The following is a 27,839-nucleotide window of genomic DNA, read 5'->3' on the forward strand; positions in this document are numbered from 1 at the left end:
TCAGAGATCAGAGTTTTAATTTTATTTTTAACACAGAACCTCACATTTAGACAGCAACACACACAACATCACAAATAAATGTATTTTCATAAGAAGAAGTCAAGTCATCATGGCAAAACTCAAATTATTTAGAATATTTCACTCAACCATGGCTTTTAAAGTGCATACATCATAGAAAACATACACACACAAATAAATGTTCATGCTCCAGGAGCAACTTCATCGCCTAAATTGATAACAGCTTTCAATAATATTCTAATCATGTTTCATATTATAAGCAGCCTGTACACAGATAAATACAAAAATGGATCATTACAAAAATAAATAAATATGTCAGCGACAACAAATGAGAATGAACTATCTTCTGTTTAGATGATTAATTAACTTGATAAGCTGTTTCTTGTTTACAATGCAAGGAATTAGATGTTTCTTGTGCTACATATGCCTATGTACTGTGATCATTTTCAACATGTAAGAGGAAAGTTCTTAAATCCTTTGCACAGTTTTGAGGTTATTTTATGAATATCAATCCGTGGTATTGGTATGTGAATGAACGTGTCTTTTTTAAATTATAGCCGGTTTAAGAAACAGCCACTGGGTCAACCAGTTTTCTCCATCCCGTAGTCATTCCCATACCTGTCACACAGTGTTTAGGACCCTTTGGGTTTTGGTAAAAGATCATAGATTGACATCGAATGAGTATGTTTTTAATGTAACCTCAGTTAACAGGCCTAATTTTAAATAAGTCAACTTTTGGTTTCACGCGGGACTCAAACGGCAGGTCTCCTGGTCTTTACCTCCACCTGGGCCTTAAGAGGACTCTTGGAGTCTGACAGATCTCCATGCTCCAGGGACAGCTGGGCACTTACATGAACTACATGCGTAAGCATTTTTTACTCTACACTTTATATAAAGTGTAGAAATTATATAAATGTGGTCGTCCTCGCCAAACTTCTCTACAAAACAAGTTGTCTTGTTCTACTCTGCAAACCTACCAGAGGTGCATGGGCCACCAACTTGCCTTGAGTGTGAAACAAAACTGTGGCATGAGTGGTCGCCTACTATATGTGCAGTTCACTTGGTGACAAAATGGGTTTGCCTTGACAACCACATAGGGTCTGCCTTTGTACGAAGTCACCTAACTTCTGGAGCAGTTGTCTAATAGTGAATTGTAATGAAGTACAATTGCACATTGATGTTACTTCTAGAAAGGGTATATGTCGACGTTTGATGCCCTGGGAATGAGACCGGGTCAATGGGTACCATCCGTGGAGGGTCATTCTCCAAACACTTCACCCCAGTAGCGCCATGGATTTGATACATCATGGGATTCAAATATGAACTCCAAAAATGTACTTAAAACAAACAAACATGACAAAATAGGATATTATTTCATCATCATCATTGGCTGAAGTTGTTCAATAATGACTGAATACATTTCAGATGAGAAAATACATCAGAAACAACCAAAACCTTAATTCCAAAAACACCAAACAATTTACCTGTAAAGTGTAGAGATCCAGAAAGACAGGGCCAGTTTATCACTCCTTGACTCCAATTACAGTGATTATATACTCATCATTTGTATTGTGTGGTAGAACCGTATTGAACAGGGATTTGATTATGTGATGATTTGACACCAACATTTAAACAAAAAGCGAAGGTAAGCAATAACTGGCTTTCAGGTTGTGATTTCCTGTTACAGAATATTTTTTCTTTTTTGCTTTGTCCTCTATACACACACATTCACAAAGTGTCAAAATCACAGAATGGTTGCTTGTACGGGTTCACAGTGTTGTTATGCAATCATGGCAGAGCAGTAATGAGGTAGGCGGAAATCAAAACCTAATATGAACTGAAATGTCTTCTTCAGTGTGAAGGTAGACTGGCCTCTGGGATATATGTTCATCTTGTGCATAGGATACACCAATATTCACAATTTTCACTTTGTATAAGAACACGTCTACATATGTATATTCCATTGTGTTTGCATTAATTGGTTACATGGTATTTTGAATGTACACCGCTTTGCAGCACAGAGGTTAGAATGTATCGGTAACACAGTATTTAAAGACTTCTCACAATAAGTGGAAGCAGAGCTTTATTGTGAATTTCAGTCTGTGGTTTTCTCACCCAACAACAAACTGAAAACCAACCTCTTTCATGCAGTGCAATGACAGAGGACGGTAATGCAAAAACGTGAAAAGGACCAAATCTGATTGGAGGGATTTCTGCAAGAGTGAGAAATAAGCGCCACTGAAGCTCTAATATATTCAATTAGAGATGGAGGAAAGAATATAGATAGCTCTTCGAGTTTTGTAAGCTGTCTATTATATATATATATTCATAAACCATAGCATATGACAATAACAATGTTACTGCTGTATTTATGCATAGGATATTTTATTATAAGTCTTGATTGAGCAGCTGCAACGTTAGCACGGGCTAGGCCTGATCGATCCATACTCTATTCAGAAAACAAGCATTTGTATGATCGCCACACTTTGCAGGGGTTGGCGGGTCCCCACATGGCCAAAGTGACATCCCACGTTAAGTCAAGGCCGTTTGCATGGTTTCCCCTGCCTGTGCACATCCGAAAAGATAATAACCTTTACTCATGACAAACTGTACCTGCTACTGTATTTTTGGTACATTTGGTACAAAGATATTTCCCTCAAGAGCTGGTGGAGACCAAAGGCTGAGCTAAAAATAGTGAATATAAGACTTTCATCAGGTGACAAACATGTGTATGAATGATAACGTTAATTTTTGTTTTCTAAATATGTAAATGCATATATGTCTTTGCTAATTTCATAATACGCCAACGTTGTGTTCACAACTTGCTCCTTCTGCCCACAGACCCGACTCCAGGTTTAACGAAGATAATGGAAAAGGTTTGACTTCATGCAGTTGGATCCATTCAACCAGCAGAACTAACTTTAACTAACTACTCTCCTCATCTAGAGCCATACCAGGACTGGTAGATTGGACATTGCAGTCTTCAGAAGCAAAACCGAGCCCATCTTTAGTGTGATGAGGGTAAACACATTTTCCTCACTTGCGTATCAGAACCTTCCTTTATAAAACTCCTACTACTGCTACCTACAAATTGATTTCAGTTGTGTCCCAATTCCATGGTTTATACTGACTACATTAAAAGTCAGGTCATTTTTACATGAGCGAGATGAGAGAACTTAGCAACAACAACAAAAAAACAATGATTTGAGGAAGATGAGGGCTTTTTGGGGGGCATGATAATATCCTACATGTAATTAGTAATCACAAAACAATCATAAATTGTACCTCTTGTATTCCGGATTGGAATCCAGGAATAGATCAAAAATTGGATCACCAGAAAAAAATGAGTAAAACCGTTTGCTTAATTTTTTCTCCTGATACTAATTGTGGATCATTGATTATCAATATTGGTAGATCCAGATCCAGACAGATTGTCTGTGTAATAAAAACAATGGTCGGTTACAACAATAGTAATCAATATATGTTATATACCAATGACCAAGTCAGTGATTTTTAGACGGATACTGAAATTGACATGTGGGAGTTAAAAATAATAATAATTAGGACCAATTTATCTATTGTAAAAATGCCAAATTCAAACTTGATGGTAATTTTGCCCACCGTTTAACCAATGTTTAAACTCTGTGAAAAACAATGTTTACAATGACGATGGACATCTGGCCGGGTTAGGGCAATACCAGCACACGGCTAATTCACCGGCGTTAGAGTACTTTTACCTCTAACTCTGGTTTAGACAATTCTAACTTTTATAATTAAAACAGTATTTGGCGCGAAAGGTAACGAGCTAAAGCTTACTTTAATTTTTACTTTAACCATTAAATCACTTGAATACATAACCCAATCATTTTTATCATAGTTTTACTGGATGGTTAGCTAAAAACTGCCCGGGTTAGGACACTCCAAACTTTACTAACAACCCAAATAGTGCACAGTCATTGTTAGTGCAACATTTTGAACCATTTGTAGCATAATTATATGGAATGGAATTGGGACACTGCTGTAGAAAAATATGGGGTGGAGGACAGTTTTGGTCTATTGATTCTTATTTTTAAGTATGCGGTTCAAACGCTGAAGATGCCCAAATACCCTAAAAATATTTTTTCGCCGACCTTCAGTGGTTTTAACCTTTCGGCAGTGACGAGCAGGTGAGCTCTGGCTAAAGGCGTATTAATACACACCTCTGACAACATGCTGAGAAGTGATACGGGCCCAAACTCTAAGCCTGTTGTCCATCTTCTCTTTGAGGAGTAACTGCTGACGGAAAACACAGTTCATGTTACCATGGCAACGGTATAGATATGCACTCACTATATAACCCAACCAAACTCTTTATACAGCTTTCATCCAACTTTGGCCTAAAACTACTGACTAGATTATCTGAATACCACAATATTATATAATGTATATACATGTAATCTTTGTGATGAAGTCACACAAAGTCCACCTCCACATGCTCCATCTATAAGCAAAAAAATGGATATTCTTTTTTTTTACAGCAGACTAATTAAGTGGATGGGAAGCTTAGCCAAGCGACTCAGAGGACATAGGGTGGGGGTTGGCAGCTGATATGTTAAATAAATGGGAGATCAACCGTATGATTGATTGACAAGTATAATGTTAGGTAAAAACACTAGGGTATAAGAACGTTCAGTGTTTCCCCCACGTTTACAACTATGCGGGGGCAGACCGGCTGATGGGGTGTGCTGGAGGGGGATGAGGGGATGAGGGCGGAGGTCAATTTAACTGGTGGAGGTCACTGAGGTAGTCAATTTTGCAGATGTTTGCAGATGATGTGGTACTGACTGCATCTTCTGTCTGTGACCTCCAACTCTCACTGGAGCGGGGAGCAGCCGAGTGTGAAGGGGTCGGGATGAGAATTAGCACCTCTAAATCTGAGGCCATGGTTCTCAGCAAGAAACCGATAGATTGCCTACTCCGGGCAGGGAACGTGTCCTTACCGCAAGTGAAGGAGTTCAGTACCTCGGCGTCTTGTTCACAAGTGAGGGGAAGATGGAGTGTGAGTTTGGCTGGAGAATCGAATCAGCAGGGGGGGTATTGCACTCGCTATACCGCACCGTTGTGAAGAAAAGAGAGCTGAGCCAGAAGGCAAAGCTCTTGTTCTACCGGTCAATCTGGATGGGTCATGACCAAAAGAACTAGGTCATGGGTAAAAGCGGAGATTATATCAATGCACTGAGCTGGTAGATGTGGTCCGGGAATGGATGGACTTTCTTGGGGGGGCGCCTGATATAATGGTAAGGGAAACACTGAAGTTGTTCATTTTCGCACAGTTGTTTCCTACTCTAACTCGTATAAACTGCTGTAGATAGACGAGTCAACAGTCTCATAAATGGTGATCTTTGAATCTAGTTATCCAGTTGACTGGTATTTTACAATTTTCAAATATTTTTCACTTCTTATCTTTCCATTCAGATTTTAGTGCATCGCTTTGAGACATGTAAAACACCGACACAAAACTTATTGAAATAAATACCAGCAGAATGTTCTCTCACTTCTGCATGTTCCATTACCACCCTTTGTATCCATTTAGTTGCCCTTCCTCCTTCTTCCCTCCTCATTCATTTGGTTACTCGGGTTGCCAGTGTTGTCATGTGAACCCCGCTGACATGGTAACCCCCAACATGGGTGTGGTAGGCCAGAGATCACTTCAGGTCGATACCCTGACTCGGGGACTGAGCCTTCTCCTTGGTCTAAAACACATAAGAGAAAACGTTCAGCGGGATGATGCTGAATGTTATTACATCTATGAAAAAAGTATAAAACTATAAATTTGTGCATCGATATTTGACACTATGTCTGAAGTTGTTAAGATTTTCGTTGAAAGATAAAATTTCATTACAAATAATTGCAAAACACAGTATTTCATGCCAAAGGTCAATGAGTGTATTCATGTCATTAGACTCCTTTATCTGGACACTTCAGTTACTGGTATCTACAATAACTGGAATTCCTTTTGGTTTCTAACTTACCCTGAGCGAGGGCCGAGGCGGCCGAACTGGTCTGACAGGTCGTGCTGGCTCTGCTACTGGGTTTGCCTGCCTTCTCTGCAGAGGCTCGAGGTCGTCCGCTACATCAGGACAACCAATGTATCCTCCAGCCACAAACACTGAACCCAGATCATCCTCTAACAAGTTGTGACTGGCGGGAGAATTAGATGGTGCAATGTCCTGGTTGGCAGTTATGTTGCTGATGGCCATGTTGAGGGTGTCTGCAGTATTGGTGTTTGATTTGTTGGTTGAGCAGCTGGTGTTATTGAGTTTGAGTCCCAGCAAGTCTTCTGATGCCACATCACTGTCTGAGCTGTTATTGGTGGTAAAGACGTCTGGCTCCACAAAGCATTGGTTATTGTTCGCTTCAGGGGAAACATCCTCTTTCAAAAATGCCAGCACTTCCTGGTTGTCATGGCTACCCACATCATCTAGCAGATCCTGGTTTTCATTGCTACCCAGTTTCACAAGTTCCTGGTTGCCCTCACTACCCAAAACTAGCACTTCCTGATTTTCTTTGCCAAAAAAATCTAGCAAGTTTTGGTCGCCATGGGAATCTAAATCCAGCACTTCCTTATTTTCTGGACAGAAATCCAGCTCCTGGTTGCCATGGCTAAAAGGTACCAACACTTCCTGGTTGTCATAGTTACAAGGTTCAAGTAGTTCCTCGTTGTCAATATTGCAATAGGGTTCCACCACCTCTTGGTTGTCATGATGAGAGAGATCCAGAAATTCCTGGTTTTCATTGATAACTAAACCTATGTTGTCAAGCCTAGAAGGTTCCAGCACTTCTTGGTTTCCATTGTTAAACAAATCCAAGTGTTCCTGGTCATTGTAGCTACAATGTTCAAGCACTTCTTGGTTTTCATGGGTATGAAGTTCCAGTACTTCCTGGTTGCTACAGTTAGAGTAGTCTACTTGGTCATTGTTGTCGTAGGTGCAAAGGTCCATAGCTTCCAGGTTACCAAGGCCACAGAGGTTCAGTACCTCTTGGTTCTCTTCCTCAGGGCTGAGCTTAAAGCCATAAGGGTCTGAGTCCTGTGCCAATGGGGAGGAAGTGATGTCAAACCCATAGCGATCAATGTTCATTTGGTCTAGTTGAGAAGAGGACGGCTCAGGGTCGAAGGTCAGATTGTTTTCAGAGGGTTCCGGGCTTAGTTCAACTTCATCAGGGTCTAAAAGGGTGTGACTAGAATGTTCTGGACTGAGTTTAAAGCCGTACGGGTCAAAGAAAGACTGACTGGTTGGTTCATAGCTTAACTCAAAGCTAACCTCTCTGTTGTGATCAGAGTCGAAGAAGTCTACTGAGTTTTGGCGATTTGGAGGGTTTTGGGGTACCTCTTCAATGTTGCCCACCCATTCTGCCCCCTGACTAGAGGTATCGTAACAGGACAGCGTTTGCGCTGTTTCATGGGACCAGTCTGGTTCCAACGAGACTTCAGGGACAGCCTGAGCAGAACCAGAACTGAGACCTAGAAGAGGAAAACAATGACGGGTCAATGCTAGAGTTATTAGGGGCGAGATGTTTTAGGAAGATTTGACACAAAGATTTAAGAAAATGTTTCACATGAAAATACAAATACAATACAATTTTACAAATACAAAAAAATGTAGAATATCAATTTAAGAATATAAAAACGACCACAAGCAAACATATGTGTTTTACACCTAATGGTGTTCAAGTGAAAAAGTGAATTGGAAACGTTCTCCATGGAAAAATGAGCATGATGCCTCATTAATGAATGGAGACAAGAATGACGGAGCGGGATGTATGTACTGGCAACCTCTGTAATCAACCACCAATAGCTACAATAACTTTTTTCTGTCGAAAAGGCTGGGTGGAAAAGTGTACGCTTACACTTGCCTCTCCAGACCTTTCTTTACTTCCTTTTTTCAAATTAGGAAGTGGTTCTGTTATTTTAAGCCCATAATGAGAAGCACCAGTCCACACTTGTGAAAAAATGAGAGTATAATTTGAGATTTTTTCAGTTTCAGCTGTCACCTTGTTTCAGTGCTGCAGTGTTCTCGATGGAAGCGTCGCCAGCTAGAGATCCCAGACTCTGCTCTTCTATGTCCGAGGGAGGAGAGACAGCGCCAAGGTCCAGCTCATATCCATTGGGGTCTGATTCTATAGAATACTGACCCTGGGACCTCCAGCCCCGGATGGGCTCTGGTCCCAGTTCCTCTGACGAGCTCTGAATGGGTTTAAATCCGAGAGAATCATCAACCACTGCGATGGCGTCCAGGTCCTCTCGGCTGTAGCTAATCTCTATGTCGCTGTCCTCGTCGGGGAATTCAGACTCGAAGCACTGAGTTCCTGTTGATGCTTTGTTCTCAGCGCAGGACAGGCTAGTGTCCCCTTCATCGCCGACATTTCCTTTCCCCTCGTCAGTGCTGGCGTTCACCTCTGGGAACAAGATATCTGCTCCAAAAGGGTCGCTGCCTTTGAAAGGGTCTGATCCAAATCCACCTGGTGAACAGGGTTTTTGTAAAGAATTTAGCGAAGTGTCAGTTGGAATATAAAGTTAATCCAAATCATGTTTAATAATTATGATCTTATCAATAACAAAGAGAAAATGCTGAAATCAGTCAACACGACACACTTTAAGTGTTTCTACTGTAAATAACACACCAACTTTACAGCAGTACCCACTTTAAAACATTAAAACTAAAATAAAATAAGTTCACTGGTGCATTATTACTCACCAGATGAGTCAGTTTTAGGGAATAAGTCTTCATCGAAGAGGTTATCTACAAGTCAAGTGAGAAAGTGGAGCACCATTTTATACAACTAATGGGACACAGAGTGGATTCAAAAGACTGGATGAAGCACACAGAGACAGAGAGTTGATGAGAGTAGACTAATGTCTAAACTGCGTTGGTTTACCAAGTCATTAAGTGAACGGTCTTGGGCTCCATGTTTGTTTGATACGTACGGTCACTCTGACAGTGGGGGAAGGGGTCGGCTTGGTAGAAGTCCATTTGGTTGATGCGGCTCGGGTCGACAGCAGGCTCTTTCTCCCCTTCTTCGTTGATCTCCCCTTCTTCTGGGTCGTCCTCTATGTCAGATTGATCCACCTGTGAAACATCCCAAACCAACGAGGGCGTGTTGAACGAAGGCTGGCCGACGGCGGAATCAATGATTTAAAATCACGGCACTAACTGACGGTTGTGATTTCACGTTTTGTGGCCGTGAAGCTAACCTTTGGCGAGCTTGTTCCACTGTCGTCCACCTCTTCTCTGGTATCCGCAAGGTTATTGCAGAAAGACGAGCCGCTGCCGCGCTGGTGGAGTCACACAGACAGACACACAGACAGGAAGAGACAGGGAGGGAGTCGGAACATGAAAACGACTTTTGCAGCTGCATGAATCTGATAAAGTAGTCACTCTAATATTGTGTTAAGAGTACAATTTCAACAGCTGCTCTCTCGCCTTTCTACAATACTGCAGGTTTTCAAGCACGTGTGGTAGCGCAGAACCACATTACAGTTTGAATATTATTCCGCTATATTCAACAAAAACATGTTAAAAAACCGTGGAGCAGATTGATACGTTTTCCTCTGTATCAATCAAACAGAAGAGCGAAGAGAATCAACCAATCACTTTAAGAAATTAAATTTTTCCTTCAAATGTAATATTGACAAAAATAAACGTCATAACGTCAGTAAACAGAAGATGGGGCCTTATAGGTTGTGTAGGATGAACCTGAGTTTGTACTGATTGTAAACTTAGAAAGGGAACATTCCATGAGAAAATTTTGTTTTCAGGACATAATATCTGAATCTGAATATCTATTGCCCAGAAAAGTAAAAATCTGTGAACTAAGACAACCAAGTGAGTTTTGTTTTGTTAGGCTGCTTGGATCAGAGAGAAAGAGACACAGTCTAAAGAGGCTGGTGCTAAAACAGAGCGTTTCAGACGGAATGCAATTAAATATTGCAAAAAGAAAGTGTTATTTGAACATGTTGTGGTCAAAACACAGAATTCAAGTAAGAAGCTGAAAGCATGTTTAACTCTTATGCATGTCAGAGTAGCAGTGAGATAAATTTCACTTCCCCATTGGCAGTCTTTCTGTTATCAGTGAATAGCCTGGAACTGGGTGAAACCAAGACAAGAAGGCACATCCAAACAGCGCTTTAAGTAGCGTTTACCATGATCAGGTCAGCGTAGGCTGGCAGCGATTGGCTCCTTCCCCACGGCCTCATGGGCAGCGGATCATCTTCGGTGGTGTCTGCCGGGGATGTGGACTCCTCCAGCTGGCTCTCTGGAGTAACTGCACTTCCTGACAGAGAGCACAGGGTGTGCTCCTCCTGCAAGGACCAGAGGAGTGGTGAGGAAGCCGTGAAAGACTGTTTTCTCTTTAAGTTACAAATGAAAGGAGATACGACTAAAGCGTTTTTGTAAATACTCTTTTGGGTTTTATGGAACGTGGGGTAATGATGCATTTTATCCTCTTGTGATCAAAATTAGTTTTACAACAAACAAGACAAAAATATTCTGACAGAAAAAAAGAAAACCAGCTAATCCCAAAAACATAAGCTTTTCACAGATTAGAGATTTAAAATGAACCTTGCCAGTACGTCTTTCCATCTGCTCCTCAGTCATGATATCCCAGGTACACAAAAACAACAACACCACACGTGGTACGGACGCATGCGCCTCCTCCGTACCTGCAGAATCTCTTCATAGGACTGCCTGATGGAGTCCTGCAGGGGGGTGTTCCTCTCCCCTGCCTCCTCTGTCTTCCTCTTGGCCTGCTTCACCTCGTCTCTGAGCCTCTTCAGCCTCCACCTGACTCTGGCGAGCTCCCTCTCGTACTCCTCCACCTGGCTCTCCTTCTGCACCTCCTCCGCCTGCAGAGACAGGATCTGGCAGGAGAGGAAGGGGAGTCAGTAGCAGCAGATGGCATCCAGTCCCGTCCGCAGGTGATAGAGATGAAGAGTCGCCCAGGGAAATTACACTTTATACTTTTGTTTAAAAACCGCTTTACATTCAGATTGGATTGATCAAGGATTTTGTTACAAGGTGTACTCTGATCACAGACGACACTGTTAAGATGCTCAGTGAAAGCTGAGCCTCTTCTAGATGACGATCCTTATTTATTCTATTTATCCTGAGTGACTTGGCAGCTGATTGTTGTTCATTATGCATTATCCATTATCAAATTATTGAAAACGGGGGCATGCCCCCAGTAAAAAGTGAGCCAATGTAGAATAATCTTTTATACAAACTAGCCTGGGTGCTGTTCTTAAAATAACTTCAGATCGTGGAAAAACAACCTGGAGCTTTTATAACCAGGCTCTTTTGATTGTTTGACCAAAATATTGAACTGATCTGATTCAGCTTATATATTGTGCTGAAACACGTTGTTATAACGTTGCACCCACACCCGAAATTTTTTATTAAAAAAAAGTTACTATTTTAAAGATTTCTTTTTTTGTTATATTTCCACGCACTGACTTACACAAAAAAAACTCTTTGGATCCAAACGATTCAGGAGGATCATTAGCCATCCGCTGTGTAGTAACGTTTTACTGACATGGTTATCATATTTAGTAAAATAAGTGATCAGGACAACAAATGTTGAAGTTATATTTGTTATAACTGTGAGTAATATGTTGCACCAGTACCTGGTATCATGTAAAACAATCAGGTTTCTCAGCTTTCTTTGAGGCTTTGTTGGTGTTTTTTTTACTTTTTATTATTCTGTACAGTCTGCACAGTAAATCTGACATGAACGTAATAATGGTGTTTCAGCTGAATTTGTGTGGTATGCTTCTGTGTCAGAGCGATAGTGTAGCTACACAGTCACCTACGTTGTTACCGCAGCAACTAATGCAGATAGGTTGGTGACATTTGGACACACAAATCCATTCTGATCGCTGCTACAGTGTGCTCAGTCCGTCTGGTCTTGTCTGATTTGAGAACAACTTCCAACTCCGCTGAAAAAAGAAAATCTCTGCCATAAAGTCTCTGAGAAGCCATCAAGTTTGTTAGTTCCGATTAAACTAGACAGCAACGATGGATGACTGTTACTGCTTTACCCGGTCAGCTCAGATGTTTTCAGAAAAAACATTAAGCTTACCTTTAGTTATAAAAGGAGAACGTTTGGGACCAGATCGCCATGTTGACAACAGTCGAGCAAAAACCAAGCCCCGCCCACCCACCCATTGAACAGAATCAGAGTCATTACCTCCAAACCTTTATATTCTTCCTCCAACAACTACATTTTACAGGACTACATGTGAACACATCATAATAACCTTATAATTGACCTGCCATGTGCCAGCCTGCTTCAAGGCCTCCACCATCATCCCCGTCCCCAAAGAAACAAGGATCACAGGACTAAAAGACTACAGGCCCATCGCCCTTTGAGCGCCTTGTCCTCACCCACCCGAAGACCCTCCCTGACCCCCTCCTGGACCCCCTGCAGTTCACCTACAGAGCCAACAGGTCTGTAGACGATGCTGTCAACATGGCCCTCCACTCCATCCTCCAGCATCTGGACTCAGGAACCTACTCCAGGATCCTGTTTGTGGGCTTCAGCTCTGCTTTAAACACCATCATCCCGTCTCTGCTGCAGGACAAACTCTCCCAGCTGCACCACCCGACTCCAGCTGGGGAAACATGTCTCAGCCTCTCGGTAAGGCTGCATTCTTTCCCCTCTGCTCTTCTCCCTGTACAGCTGCACCTCCAGTCACCAGTCCGTCAAGCTCCCAAGTTTGCGGATGACACCACCCTCATTGGACTCATCTCTCTTGGCTACAGGTTGGAGATTGACCAACTGTGACATGGTGCAGTCGAAACAACTTAGAGGTAGACGCTCTGAAGACAGTGGTGATGGTTGTGGATTTCCAAAGGAACGCAGGCCCACCTTCCCCCAGCCGACCCCCTCACCCCGACCACAACCTCTTTGAGCCCCTTCCCTCTGGCAGGAGGCTGCGGCCCATCAGGACCAAGGCCTCTCAACACAGAAACAGTTGCTTCCCGTCAGCAGTCTTATGAACCATGTCTGAGTCCCCCTATTGACCCAATACATTTTGCACCGTGGTTGCTCACCATGGAAACGTATGAACATACATAGGTGTTAACATACTTTTCTTATCTGTTCATATTGTTTTCATTTTGCTTGTATATTTTTATCGTATTTTACTATATCTTATTGTATTATATTTTATTCTTATATGGAAATAATTCAGATTCTGACGTATAGCCAAAAGGAATTTCTACTGAACAGAGCTTGAACGCATCACAACACATTGCAACCTAACGTTAGCTATTAGATCCATTATGTAGCCAAGAAAGACAACGGACGCTAACTAGTGCTCCTGTTGATGTCAACATAGGTTTGTTGTTCACAAAGCAACAATAGGGGAGAAAGAGTTTGAACGAACACATCAGTAGCGGTTTTGTTGTTACCTGTTGACTCTCCTCATAGCACAGCTGCCTAGTTGCCTTTATTTGCTGCACCAGCTTCTGCTTGTGCGTCTCTAACTTAGCCAGAGTCTCCTCCAGCTCATTGCGGTCCGACTGCTGCTCCTGAAGTTCCAAGTTCTCCACCGTCACCGCGTTCTCCAGTTCCTACAACGCACACACTGTTTAGGACTCATGGATAATCCGAAATCATGGGGGGGATGTTGAAACATGCGTGGAGATGTATGAACACACACACACACACACACACACACACACACAGCACACACAATCCGGTACAGGTGAAAGAGTATTTTCTTTCATAAAACAATTAATCTTATGGAGATACATTTTTTGATTGGCCTTGCGTTTAAATTAGAGTTGAAACATTTAAATATTACATGTGACAGCAATGACTCATCTAATAAATCTTCAAATAAATGGCTTCCTTAACAGGTCGCTATGTAAGAGCATCAGCTCTATTTAGCATTACAATGTCAACTAATATCACATCTCGCCACCTACTCTTATGAAACTTAGAGCAATTTTAGTAAACAGGCACATGGACAACAGAACCGCTGGCAAACTGGTTTGTAGTCGAGGAATTAGGCTTCACTTGTTCCTCGTGAGGGGCTCCCACAGAAACGTCTCTAAATGCAGTAGGGCGAGCCTTCTCGAGATTAGTAGATCAGATAATGGTTCACCAACTCTTTTGATGATTGATCCAAAATCAGTAGTTTTCTTCTCTTCTCTAATCTAATGGAGAGAATAAAGGTCAGATTCGGGTTGAATACGACCACAGAAGTTATGTTACAAACAAATCAACGTTGAGCTGTCTTTCCACAAACAGCGGCCTCCCGGCAGAAAGGTCGCTGGCTGCTGGAACCAGCAACACCCCCCATCCCTCAGTCCTGTGTGAGCTTTTACAGCCTCTCTACGTCCCGTCACGATTCCCGTTGATTAGGTACATAAGAATTTCGAGTCACCGCTAGGAATTACAGCGCTAAACTTTTCATAGGTTTAGATCTATATGTTTGATAAAACCACCAACATTTTCTGTATTTGTTCCACAGATTGGACATTTACTACTTTGCTATATGCTTAGACATATTGTTTTAAGACGCACTGTAAATCCAGGTGATAATCCCGCAAACAGCAGTTCCTTGAAAAGTGATACGTGGTGAAACGATCACTGCAGTACATTGAGAAGATATGACTCCAATAAAGTGGTATAGACTTGTTTTACAGCATCATGACATCACATGAGAGCATCATGGGAAATTGCAGTGACAGAAAACACCACACGTTCACACAGACATACATATGCTTCAGGTCCTGTCCACACCATTTATTTTAACAAAATAAAAAATAGCTAACACAAAAAACACACACTCACGCAGATGAATGACAGCCAGTACGTACGCACACAAACATGCACACACCAGTGCGAGGTGCTGCGGTCTTCTTACTCTGATCTCGGCTGTCTTGGCGAGGACCCGCTCATCGGTCTCCACGACGTCGGTGTCCCTAGGGGACGACCAGCAGAGGAGACAGGAGTGTTTAAGGAGGGAGGAGAGGGAGCGGTCGCTCTTCCAGTCCGCCTTCCCTCCATCGTGCCCTCCTTCCCATGAGCTCTCTATTTTTTCCTGCTGTACTGCACGCTCCTCCATTGCTGCCCCTCGCTAGCTATCGCTACACTGCAGAGGAGGCGGAGCTGCCTGTGTGTGTGGGGGGGGGGAGTGTGTGTGTGTGTGTGAGATAGATGCACAGGAGCAGAATGCACCAATGTGAGAGAAGGACGAGGGGGGTGGGGGGGGGGGGGTAAAGTGAGAGCGGTAGGCTTGTCCATCCATGTATTACCTCTACTGTAGTCTCCTCCCTTTAAGCCCCCTACCCCTTCCTCACACATCTCCCCACTCCTCTCCTCGGTCTCTCCTCCTCCCCCACTCCATCACCACCACTGCAGTATGCATCAGTCCAAAAACACACACACACACACACACACACATACACACACACACACACACACACACACACACACACACACTTCACACTTAAAGCAGTGACTGAGCCATTCATAAAAATCCTGGAGAGCACAGCAGCAGCCTGCATCCGCAAATGTTACCAACCAATCAATAATTATTTACTAAAGCATGTTAAATAAGTGGCCAGATTGATCTATGTAACCTCAGTAAACATCATAAACACGAGATTACGTTCTAAATCTCTACTGTTAAATCGTCTTCATTGAGTAGAAACAATGTTACATTTAGAATCAAATGGACCATAAAGCAGGGTTAGGGCTTTAGGGCTTTAGGGCGGGGCCGCCTTGTGATGTGTGCTTTCTACCACGATGTTGTCTATATTTTCTTTCTTGAAAAAAACGTTTTAATTGTCTGTTTTCACTTTATGAAAGTTTATGTCCTATCCAGTTTTCAGTTGAATTTATGTCATCTCTGGGACAAAACAAAGATGCCGTTGGCCATGTCGAACTCAAGGCTTTAAAGCTGCACTCTAAACAATTTCAACGTAAATTAACAGTAATTCACAGGAATAAGTAACCTATATATATTTTTTGCGGTATGTTACCGTGTATTGGATTACAGTTACAGTACATTTACTGCTATCATTAAGATAAATGTAATTTTACCGTTTAAGCCAGAATGTTACCATTTCCTTACAGAAGTGTAATACAACCCAATACTTTTGCATGTAATTCCCCACAAATAAAGAAAAGACAAAGAAAACGCAGGTAATACATAACTGTTTATTAAATGTCTTCAAGACAAATATTTTTGTAATAAAATTTGTGAAAGAATAAAACCATAAAATCATGAGGAACTTATAAAGATTAAATTCATATTTTTGTTGAAAACGATAAGGCACATTCATGATTCACACGCTGGGTGGAATCTGTTTTGTGTCATTAGTATATTGGTTCATGATGGGTGCCACTGTGGCCTGTTATCTGGTAGACATCCTGGGATTCCTCTCACTGGTGACGGGATTCATAAAAGGAGGATTGATCCTGTAGTGACTGTTAAACAAACAAAATAAAACATTTAGAAACACTGTCACTGGTAAAAATAAAACATGAAACAGACTTATGAAAGTAGATAATGGTAAGCATAAGTATTGTTGAGCTCCCAGTATACCGTAAAACTAAAGCCTAGTGACACGAGCGTGTGGCGGAGCCAAATGCAGCACAACGGCACGGAGTGTTTAGTTAACGCTTTTATTGAACACGGCCTCACAGCAGGCGTTCGGGCACAATGAGAGGCCGAGCAGAGTGCGGTCCTCAGGATCGGGGAGGAGCCGGGAGGCAGCTGGTGCGATCGCTGGGCCGGTCGGGGATCCGGAGCACAGGGGCAGAGGCGCCGGGCAGTCCAAGGAGCAGGCAACAGAAACCCGAGGCGCTCAGGCAGGACTCGTGGTCGGGGACAGAAGGCTGACGTGCTCACCGGGGCGGAGACAGGCGAACGGGTCGGGAACAGGCAGGGTCGAAACCGGGAGATCAGTCCAAGGTAGAGTGCTGGAGAGACTTGCATGACGCGAAGAACAATCTGGCAATGACAGGCTGGGTGTGCAGTGCTTATGTAGCGGGGCTGATTGTGAATGCGAAGCAGGTGTGGAAGGCAGGAGAGTGACTGATTGTGGATGCGGGGCAGGTGTGGAAGATCAAGCTGGCAGGTGAGTGTGACAGAACCCCCTCCTCAAGGGGCGTCTCCTGACGTCCCCAAACGCTGTCACCGAGGGAGGGAGGGGCGGGTTCTGGAGGAATCTCCTCAATACTCCTCAGACTCGGCCCGGTCTGAATTGTGAGCCGGGTGGACGGGGATCTGGGGGAAGGGTGCGTCGTTCTCCTCTGCGGACTCCTCCGATGACGAGAAGGAGTCCTCCGTCTCGTCAGGGCCGGCAGTGGATGTAGCAGTGCGGGTATTGGGACGGGGCCTCTTGGCTGCCGGGCGGGTCCTGGAGGGCTGGTCCGGGTGTTGCTGGTGGAAGCTGGTGATAAGTCGTGGGTCGACAATAAAACCGGCAGGGACCCAGGATCTTGTCTCCGGACCATAGCCTTCCCAGTCGACCAGGTACTGGATGCCCCTCCCCCGGCGGCGGGAGCGGATAAGGCGTCGGACAGAATAGACAGGACCTCCATCTACAATGCGGGGAGGTGGGGGGGCCGGGGTGGCGGGAACGAGAGGGCTCTCCACCACAGGCTTAATTTTAGAGACGTGAAATGTAGGGTGGACACGCATGGTCCGCGGAAGCTTCAGGCGGACTGCAGCAGGATTGATGATTTTGAGAATCTCAAATGGGCCAGTGAACTTCTGGGCCAGTTTCTTTGAGTCGTCACGAAGGGGAAGGTCCTGGGTCGATAACAAGACCTTCTGGCCCACCCGGTAAGTGGGCGCAGTGGAGCGTCGGCGGTTAGCAGAGGCGGAGTATCTAGTCACTGACCGCTGGAGGTTGGCCCTGGTCTGGGCCCAGGTGCGCCGACATTGGCGGATGAAGGTCTGTACGGCTGGGCAGGAGACCTCCCTCTCCAGGGCTGGGAACAGGGGTGGTTGGTACCCATGGGCGCACTGGAATGGGGAGAGGCCGGTGGACGAGCTGACCAGTGTATTGTGGGCGTACTCCACCCACATTAGTTGTTTGGACCAGGTCGACGGATGGCTGGAGACCATACACCGGAGAGACGCCTCCATCTCCTGGTTCTTCCGCTCCGTCTGTAGCAGTGCGGGTATTGGGACGGGGCCTCTTGGCTGCCGGGCGGGTCCTGGAGGGCTGGTCCGGGTGTTGCTGGTGGAAGCTGGTGATAAGTCGTGGGTCGACAATAAAACCGGCAGGGACCCAGGATCTTGTCTCCGGACCATAGCCTTCCCAGTCGACCAGGTACTGGATGCCCCTCCCCCGGCGGCGGGAGCGGATAAGGCGTCGGACAGAATATACAGGACCTCCATCTACAATGCGGGGAGGTGGGGGGGCCGGGGTGGCGGGAACGAGAGGGCTCTCCACCACAGGCTTAATTTTAGAGACGTGAAATGTAGGGTGGACACGCATGGTCCGCGGAAGCTTCAGGCGGACTGCAGCAGGATTGATGATTTTGAGAATCTCAAATGGGCCAGTGAACTTCTGGGCCAGTTTCTTTGAGTCGTCACGAAGGGGAAGGTCCTGGGTCGATAACAAGACCTTCTGGCCCACCCGGTAAGTGGGCGCAGTGGAGCGTCGGCGGTTAGCAGAGGCGGAGTATCTAGTCACTGACCGCTGGAGGTTGGCCCTGGTCTGGGCCCAGGTGCGCCGACATTGGCGGATGAAGGTCTGTACGGCTGGGCAGGAGACCTCCCTCTCCAGGGCTGGGAACAGGGGTGGTTGGTACCCATGGGCGCACTGGAATGGGGAGAGGCCGGTGGACGAGCTGACCAGTGTATTGTGGGCGTACTCCACCCACATTAGTTGTTTGGACCAGGTCGACGGATGGCTGGAGACCATACACCGGAGAGACGCCTCCATCTCCTGGTTCTTCCGCTCCGTCTGTAGCAGTGCGGGTATTGGGACGGGGCCTCTTGGCTGCCGGGCGGGTCCTGGAGGGCTGGTCCGGGTGTTGCTGGTGGAAGCTGGTGATAAGTCGTGGGTCGACAATAAAACCGGCAGGGACCCAGGATCTTGTCTCCGGACCATAGCCTTCCCAGTCGACCAGGTACTGGATGCCCCTCCCCCGGCGGCGGGAGCGGATAAGGCGTCGGACAGAATATACAGGACCTCCATCTACAATGCGGGGAGGTGGGGGGGCCGGGGTGGCGGGAACGAGAGGGCTCTCCACCACAGGCTTAATTTTAGAGACGTGAAATGTAGGGTGGACACGCATGGTCCGCGGAAGCTTCAGGCGGACTGCAGCAGGATTGATGATTTTGAGAATCTCAAATGGGCCAGTGAACTTCTGGGCCAGTTTCTTTGAGTCGTCACGAAGGGGAAGGTCCTGGGTCGATAACAAGACCTTCTGGCCCACCCGGTAAGTGGGCGCAGTGGAGCGTCGGCGGTTAGCAGAGGCGGAGTATCTAGTCACTGACCGCTGGAGGTTGGCCCTGGTCTGGGCCCAGGTGCGCCGACATTGGCGGATGAAGGTCTGTACGGCTGGGCAGGAGACCTCCCTCTCCAGGGCTGGGAACAGGGGTGGTTGGTACCCATGGGCGCACTGGAATGGGGAGAGGCCGGTGGACGAGCTGACCAGTGTATTGTGGGCGTACTCCACCCACATTAGTTGTTTGGACCAGGTCGACGGATGGCTGGAGACCATACACCGGAGAGACGCCTCCATCTCCTGGTTCTTCCGCTCCGTCTGGCCATTGGACTGGGGGTGGAACCCAGAGGACAGACTGGCCGTGGCCCCGATGAGGGTGCAGAACTCTTTCCAAAAGACAGAGGTGAACTGTGGTCCCCGGTCCGAGACCACGTCCACAGGGAGACCATGGAATCTAAACACGTCACGAAGGACCACCTCCGCAGTCTCTTTGGCCGACGGCAACTTAGGCAAGGAAATAAAATGCGCCATCTTGCTGAACCGGTCCACCACCGTGAGAATGGCGGTGTGCCCTTGAGATGGTGGTAGGCCGGTTACAAAGTCCAGGGATACGTGGGACCAGGGGCGGTGAGGGACGGGAAGCGGGTGCAGGAGTCCAGCCGGAGCCTGGTTGGAGGACTTGTTCCGGTTACAGACGGGGCAGGCTTTTACAAACTCCTGGACGTCTTTGTTCAGGGACTCCCACCAGAACCGGCGCCGGAGAAATTCTCTGGTTCGCTGGATCCCTGGGTGGCAGGTGAGATGGGTACTGTGGCCCCACTGGAGTACCTCAGACCGGAGTTGCCTCGGGACAAAGAGTCGGTTGGGTGGGCAGGCGCTGGGCCCTGGCTGCTCCTCCAGAGCTGCCTGGACCCTCTCCTCGACTCCCCAGGTGATGGCAGCCGCCAGGCGAGCCGGGGAAAGGATGGTGACCGCCTCTGCAGTACCCTCCTCCTCCTCCCCCTTCAGAAATAGGCGAGACAGGGCGTCGGGCTTGACGTTGCGGCTACCTGGTCGATAGGAGAGGGTGAAATTGAAGCGGGTGAGGAAGAGTGACCAGCGGGCCTGCCTGGAATTTAGTCTTCTGGCCGTCCTGATGTACTCCAGGTTCTTGTGGTCGGTCCACACCAGGAACGGCTGTTTGGCCCCCTCCAGCCAGTGCCGCCACTCCTCCAGAGCCGCCTTCACTGCCAGGAGCTCTCGGTTGCCGATGTCGTAGTTTCTCTCTGCAGGGTTCAGACGGCGAGAGAAGAAGGCGCAGGGGTGGAGTTTCTGGTCGTCGGCGGCCCGCTGCGACAGCACGGCCCCTACGCCAACATCCGAGGCATCCACCTCCACTACAAATTGCCTCTCTGGGTCGGGCATGCGCAGGATGGGGGCGGAGGTGAAGCGGCTCCTCAGGGTCTGGAAGGCGGAGTCGGCCGCAGGTTACCATCGGAAAGGGACCTTGGGGGAGGTGAGAGCCGTGAGAGGGGCTGCCACCGTGCTGTACCCTCGGATGAAGCGGCGATAGAAGTTTGCGAAACCCAGGAAGCGTTGTAGCTGCTTTCGAGACTCTGGGACCGGCCAGGCGGTGACAGAGGATACTTTAGCCGGATCCATGCGGATGTCCCCCTGACCGATAATGTACCCAAGGAAGGACACAGAGGGAGCATGGAACTCGCACTTCTCGGCCTTGACGAAGAGCGAGTTCTGCAAGAGTCTTTGGAGGACCGCCTGGACGTGGTGGATGTGGTCCTCCATGGATCTGGAAAACACTAGGATGTCATCCAGGTATACAAAGACAAATTTGTCAAGCATGTCCCGTAGCACGTCGTTGACCATGGACTGGAAGACGGCAGGGGCGTTGGTGAGGCCAAAGGGCATGACCAGATACTCGTAGTGGCCGGTGGGCGTATTGAAAGCCGTCTTCCACTCGTCCCCTTCTCGGATGCGGACCAGGTGATACGCGTTTCGAAGGTCCAGTTTGGTGAAAACGGTGGCCCCCTCCAGGAGTTCAAACGCTGAGGAGATGAGGGGGAGCGGGTATCGGTTCTTTACCGTGATGTCATTGAGGCCCCGATAGTCTATGCAGGGTCTCAACGTTTTGTCCTTCTTCTGGACAAAAAAGAACCCAGCCCCAGCCGGGGACGAGGAGGGACGGATGATGTCGGCGGACAGAGAGTCGTTGATGTAATCCTCCATTGCCTTTCTCTCTGGGGCCGAAATGGAGTAGAGGCGGCCCCGGGGAGGGCTAGTGCCAGGGAGGAGGTCAATGGCACAGTCATACGGCCGGTGCGGAGGCAGGGAGGTAGCCTTTGACTTGCTGAAGACCTCCTTGAAATCGTGGTACTCAGCCGGGACGCCCGCCAGGTCCGGGGCTGAAGTGGGGCAGGATGGGGGCTGGGGGACGAGGGCTTGTTTCAGGCAGACTTGATGACAGGCTGTGCTCCACCCCAGGATGGACCCTGTCGCCCAGTCGATGTGCGGGTTATGACGGCGAAGCCAGGGGAACCCCAGGAGGAGCGGGATCCGAGTTGAGTCCAGGATGTGAAAAGAAATCGACTCATGGTGGTTCCCGGAGAGCAGCATTTGGACAGGGACAGTCTGGTGGGTCACCATTCCGAGGGCGTGACCATCCAGGGCATTGGCGGGCACGGGCTGAGGCAGAGGCACTCTCTCAATCCCCAACTGCCGGGCTAACTCGCTGTTGATAATAGATACGTCGGCCCCTGAGTCAATGAACACCGCCAGGGTGTGGGAACCCCCTGGCACCAGCAGGCGGCAGCGGCAGATTGGTCTCTTGATGGGGGACAGTTTGGAAGGAGGGCTCACCGGTGCGTCCCCAATCACTGGTGAGCCTTGGCTTTTCCCGGGCACTTGGAGACAAAGTGTCCCTCTCCCCCACAGTACATGCACAGATTCAGTCTGCGCCGGCGCTGGCGCTCCATGGTAGACAGGGTGGTCCGGCTGAGTTGCATGGGTTCCGGGTCCTCCACCAGGGGTCCAGGTTGAAGGGATGAAGCCTGGTGTGGCGGACTGCTGCGGCGGGGTTGGAGGCGTCCAGCCCCTCCCTGCCGCCTCTCCTCCTGCCGGGCAAGGATGCGTCGGTCAACTCGCTGTGTTAGCTCTATGAGCTCATCCAGGGAGGTGGGTAGGTCGAAGGACACCAGCTCGTCCTTTACATAGTCCTCCAGGCCCCGCAGGTAGGCATCGCACTGAGCCTTGGTGTTCCACCTGCTCTGGCGGGCTCGGGTGCGAAAATCTATGGCGTAATCTGCCACCGCACGGTCTCCCTGGTGGAGGTTCAGGAGACCGCCGGCGGCATCTGGGCCTAGAGCTGGTGGGCCGAAAACCTTTCGGACCTCGGCGGCGAAGGACTGGAATGACCTGCAGACGGGGGTCTGGCGTTCCCATTCCGCCGTTCCCCACAGACGGGCCCTCCCAGTGAGGTGATTAATGGTGAAGGCCACCCGGGCCTCCTCAGAGGCGAAGGTGTGGGGCTGCAGGGCGAAGAGGATGGAGCAGTTAGTCAGGAAGGGAGAGCAGCTCTCTGGGTCTCCGCCGTAGCGCTCTGGAGCTCCTATCCGGGGTTCGAAGGCGGGGCCGGGTGGAGTCGGCGGAGATACAGCTGCGGGAGGTGCAGCTGGAGGGCTCTGTGATTCCGTCTGGGAGATCCTTAGTGTGAGCTGCTGGATCTGGGCGACCAGGGCGGTTAACGTCTGCTCCTGAGTGGCGCTGGCCTGTTGGCTGGCGGCTGTCGCCTGGCGCACCTCAGCCAGGGTGGATGTGAGGATCGCCTCGTGCTGCACGAGGGCGCCCTCGACTCTCTCCAAGCGCTGCTGTGGTGAACCGGTGTGCGCTGGCTCCATCTTGTGGCCAGATTGTACTGACACGAGCGTGTGGCGGAGCCAAATGCAGCACAACGGCACGGAGTGTTTAGTTAACGCTTTTATTGAACACGGCCTCACAGCAGGCGTTCGGGCACAATGAGAGGCCGAGCAGAGTGCGGTCCTCAGGATCGGGGAGGAGCCGGGAGGCAGCTGGTGCGATCGCTGGGCCGGTCGGGGATCCGGAGCACAGGGGCAGAGGCGCCGGGCAGTCCAAGGAGCAGGCAACAGAAACCCGAGGCGCTCAGGCAGGACTCGTGGTCGGGGACAGAAGGCTGACGTGCTCACCGGGGCGGAGACAGGCGAACGGGTCGGGAACAGGCAGGGTCGAAACCGGGAGATCAGTCCAAGGTAGAGTGCTGGAGAGACTTGCATGACGCGAAGAACAATCTGGCAATGACAGGCTGGGTGTGCAGTGCTTATGTAGCGGGGCTGATTGTGAATGCGAAGCAGGTGTGGAAGGCAGGAGAGTGACTGATTGTGGATGCGGGGCAGGTGTGGAAGATCAAGCTGGAAGGTGAGTGTGACACCTAGTTTATGCGTTCTCAGAGAAAAGCAGGGACACACACACAAGATGTACAATACATTCAATTCCTATAACAGAAATGATTCAAAAAATTGCGAGTAGCAAGCCAGGCGCACGGCAGGACCACTGCAGGGACAACCACCATCAGATAGAACCACCATCCACAGAAGCCTGTGGGGAGGGAGGCAAATACTTAGGAAGAAGGGTAATGTTGGTTAATGATGACAGTAATAGTATAATATTTAAAATAATAATAATGATGATGGTGATGGCAGCAGCAGGTGTCAGCAGGGCCACGGCAGGTGTCAGGACCAGGGTCCAGAAGGAACAACGATCTACGGAGACCTGCTAGGGGAGAAAGCATTAAAAAAACGGCTGAATCAGTGATGTGCATTAATAAAACGTGAATTATTGTAGAAAGAGAGCGTGAGAGAGGAGCTCGGTGTGTCCTAAGAAGTCCTCCGGCAGTCTAAGCCTGTAGCAGCTTAACTAAGGGCTGGTCCAGGCTAATCTGAGCCAGCCCTAACTATAAGCAAAATCAAAGAGGAAATTTGTGATTTTGATGTCTCCAAGACATTCTTGAAGTCTTAACAAGCCGGTCGGTCTCTTCTGGTTTGATCGACAGATACAGTTGAGTATCGTCTGCATAACAATGGAAGTTTACGTTTCCTACAGACAGAGGTTTAACTATGTGAGGAACACACGTGGTGTACAAACCCAGCCTGCTAGCAACACCTCAGCCATGTGGTCGGTAGCTTAGCGTCCAGCTAGCTCCCTTCCTGAGCCTTCCTAATGCTGCGATATCGTATAATAGCTTTTGTTGATTTCAAATGGTACAGATTAGTATTGTTGGAAGTTAATGAACCCTGTTATACTCTAAGGAGAAGTTTTCTGGGATTTTTTTGTGCATAACACAGCCAGAGTTGAAGGAGAGACAGAACATGTGTTCAAATGGGACAAAAAGTACAAAGGTGAGACAACAAAAAGTGATGGAAAGGATAGGGGGTTGTTATCTTCAGTGTTTCCCCTACCATTTTATAGGGGGGGCGGCCCGCCCCTCCCAAGCGCCACCTCCACCCCCCAAGAGAGTCTGGAAGTTTCTTTTAATCCACGCACATACACACACACACACACATGTGAGCACGCTTAACCAGTGACAGAGAGCGTCCATCACCCCCTTATTGGCCGATCCATTCGCACCCATAAAAGTTGTACACCGAGTAAAAAACTGAGCTTGATGTTATTGAGCCAGATAACGTAGTCGATTTTTGGATTGAAAGTAGAAGGTATTCCTTTCCGAATTCAGAGCATAGCAGCACACAACTCGTCACCAAATATACTTTTTCCGCTTGTTTCAATAATTGAATTAACTATTAATGATAGCATTAACGAAACCGGGCGTGCTGTTAGCCAAAACTGTCACAGAGCCAGTCCGCCAAGTTTCGTAACCTAATGTAACGCAACAGTCCGAGTGAAACATTATCTAAGATTTGAACAGTTCAATAATCATGAAGACAAAAAGACTTTGAATTTGGTATGAGAAGCGTAACGTTACCTGGAGAGATGAGAAGGTGACAAACTCCTCCGTTGAACTCCACATGAAATGTGCCCAGGATGAACTGAGGTCTGACGCCAGGTTCAGGAGCAGTCGGTCACGTTTTGTCACTCAAAAATGACTTTTAGGCAATGAACAGCTGTCATGCTGTTAAATTATGGAAGTCTGCTTTTATTGTTATACGGCAGTAAGTGTTAATTGACATGCAAGGGAGGAACAGTTATTTATTTCAGTGACTCAAACATTTGTAAAAGAACTATAAAGTGTGTAATCACTTGATCAAGGCAATTTGCTTAAATTAAAAGTTACTGTAAAAAAGGCTATTTAGTTGTTCTCATTTTCTATTATATTATATTATTATTATTGCAGGAACATATACAATGTGTTTTTATACAGGTTTTATATACTGCATAATGATGAATTGTATTTTATATAATTATAAATTAATGTAGTGCAGTAAAAATGAAAATATTCCACTCAGGCATTTAGTGAGAAGTAGCATCAAAATAATATTTCAGCATGTTAAACAAGTTCCTTTCTAGATTAACGTACCATGCTGCACTAGGTGCAACTCTTAAGTGCAAGAGTTGGAACGGTTCATCCAGAGCGTGGTTATAAAAATAATACCCGCTTGATTCTCTGCAGATCCACGAGATATTGACACAAGATTTTCCATTTTCTGCCATGGGACAAATTCACGCAGCGACGCCGTATGTTGGAGCTACTGGAACCCGAGACTGTCCTTAAAAATGACTTATACGATCAATCTTAATGTTTAAGCCAATGACTTATTAAAAGTCAACTCTATGAATTATAATAAACTAAATACCACCACATTGAAGTTCTTATGCAAGGCTATTTTTTCTATTTTGAGTGTGTGCTCAACCACGTGAGCAGTTTCCACTGTAGAGAAACGTCACATGGAATTAACCCAGTTACTCCCAGGGAGCGAGGATTCACTCATTCATACACTGACGCCTCGGTTGCTAAATGGGCCATTTCAGCTCTGATCTGCTAAAAGAAATAAATGGAAAAGCGTCTCACTCATTCAAAATGCTTTCATTTGAAGATAGCGTGAGCTTTCGTAGACACCCTTTGTCAGAAGATGGTGGAGAGCGAGCTAAACTGCTTACTCGACCATCAAACGTAAAAGACCTTCTGTGTAATGGCCCATTTAAGTACATAATGGTAATTATTTCTTATTTAATATTATATCAGGAAGACTGCAGTGTGTGGATATAGATGTAAAAGTTCAACATTCTGTACAAGGCATGGGCTTATTAAGTCATTCCCAGATGCCAAATTGCTTATGAGTAGCAGTAATAACAAAATAATAGCTGAGGTGTGCTGGTCATCAGTTTTTTATGTCGGAAAACAAATGTGACAACTCTACTTTGAAAGAATAGTGACGTCATGTAAGGGCCTTACTTGACAGATCATGCCAATCCCTAATGTGGGCGGCATCTTGATCTCAATTTCTGGAAAAATAAGATGATTAGTTTGAAACAAATCTGAGGTATCCATATTTGTTTACGTTAAAAATAAAAGCATTGGCTGATATTTTTGTCTCTCCAATATCATTTTATGGATCATTATCAAAAAGGGCTGTTGTATATTGTATTATTTTCTTATTATTGCTAATTCATGCGGTAGTTGAGGCAACCTTTAGCTCATAGAAGGGAAGGTCATCTTAAACAGTCCTTGTTATGTTTCGGACAAAATTAGATATGCACAGCAAGGAACCTCAGTGAAATGTAGTGGACTAAAATAATACGAGACTGTCATAATGACGTCAACACAAGCACGTGACCACCGTAGTGACGAGGAGTGTGGTACCAGAAAACCCAGTGAGGGTTAATGCTGGTCCGGGGGACCACGTCCCTTAAGACTCCCAACACTCACTCTAAGCCTAAATATGGTGTCTCTCGAAGAGGTGACCTGCATTCAGACTACGTCTTTGTTGGTCAAAAGTTGATAAACGTCAACAAAATGATGAAGTCAAGCACGTCGTGCACGTGAAGCTTTGAATAATTATGTTTGACATTAACGCGAGAGACACGCGAGCTGTCTACGTGGATTGTACCCTTCGTCCTTCGATGTCCTCAGGCAGTCCCGCACGAAACGCATCATTACTGCAGCGTCCCGGCGCTCATCATCTACCGGCAGGCTGTCGGTAAGTGTCCTCCAGCGGCCGACACCGGGAGACGAGTCCCGGGAGCGGATTCAGACACGGCGTCAGGCTCCGACAGTCATCTGAACTTCCGGTTCAACCCTTCAGTATAAGAACAGGTCAGATGAGGGGGAAATATTGTGGCGTTTAATTGTAGGCAAACGAACCAACACAAGAGACAAGCGTTACGTAATGTGCATC

At 47.0% G+C, this 27,839-nt stretch overlaps 1 protein-coding gene and 1 long non-coding RNA gene across 6 annotated transcripts; both read right to left on the reverse strand.

Moving 5' to 3' along the window:
* LOC120815916 (uncharacterized) lies at positions 1-27,709 on the reverse strand. 5 transcript variants are annotated; one of them, XM_040171011.2, is made up of 11 exons: positions 27,552-27,709; positions 14,930-14,987; positions 13,467-13,628; positions 10,718-10,915; positions 10,199-10,357; positions 9,251-9,331; positions 8,984-9,125; positions 8,754-8,798; positions 8,050-8,517; positions 6,030-7,519; positions 1-5,750 (listed from the first exon to the last, which is right to left on the reverse strand). In XM_040171011.2, the coding sequence occupies exons 1-11, from the start codon at positions 27,596-27,598 to the stop codon at positions 5,703-5,705; spliced, it is 2,898 nt and encodes a 965-aa protein (XP_040026945.2). In that variant the 5' UTR covers positions 27,599-27,709; the 3' UTR covers positions 1-5,702. The 5 variants fall into 5 exon arrangements, with proteins under 5 accessions (XP_040026945.2, XP_077954800.1, XP_077954798.1 ...); XM_078098674.1 differs by having other exon boundaries at positions 14,903-14,987; positions 27,552-27,698; XM_078098672.1 differs by lacking the exon at positions 27,552-27,709 and having other exon boundaries at positions 14,930-15,203.
* Positions 16,214-24,242, reverse strand: LOC144405460 (uncharacterized). Its single transcript, XR_013467057.1, has 2 exons — positions 23,918-24,242; positions 16,214-16,629 (listed from the first exon to the last, which is right to left on the reverse strand). It is a non-coding gene; the product is annotated as an uncharacterized LOC144405460 (long non-coding RNA).
* Positions 27,710-27,839: the final 130 nt, after the last annotated feature.

This window comes from Gasterosteus aculeatus, chromosome 3 (assembly GCF_964276395.1).
Source record: "Gasterosteus aculeatus chromosome 3, fGasAcu3.hap1.1, whole genome shotgun sequence".
NCBI lineage: Eukaryota > Metazoa > Chordata > Actinopteri > Perciformes > Gasterosteidae > Gasterosteus > Gasterosteus aculeatus.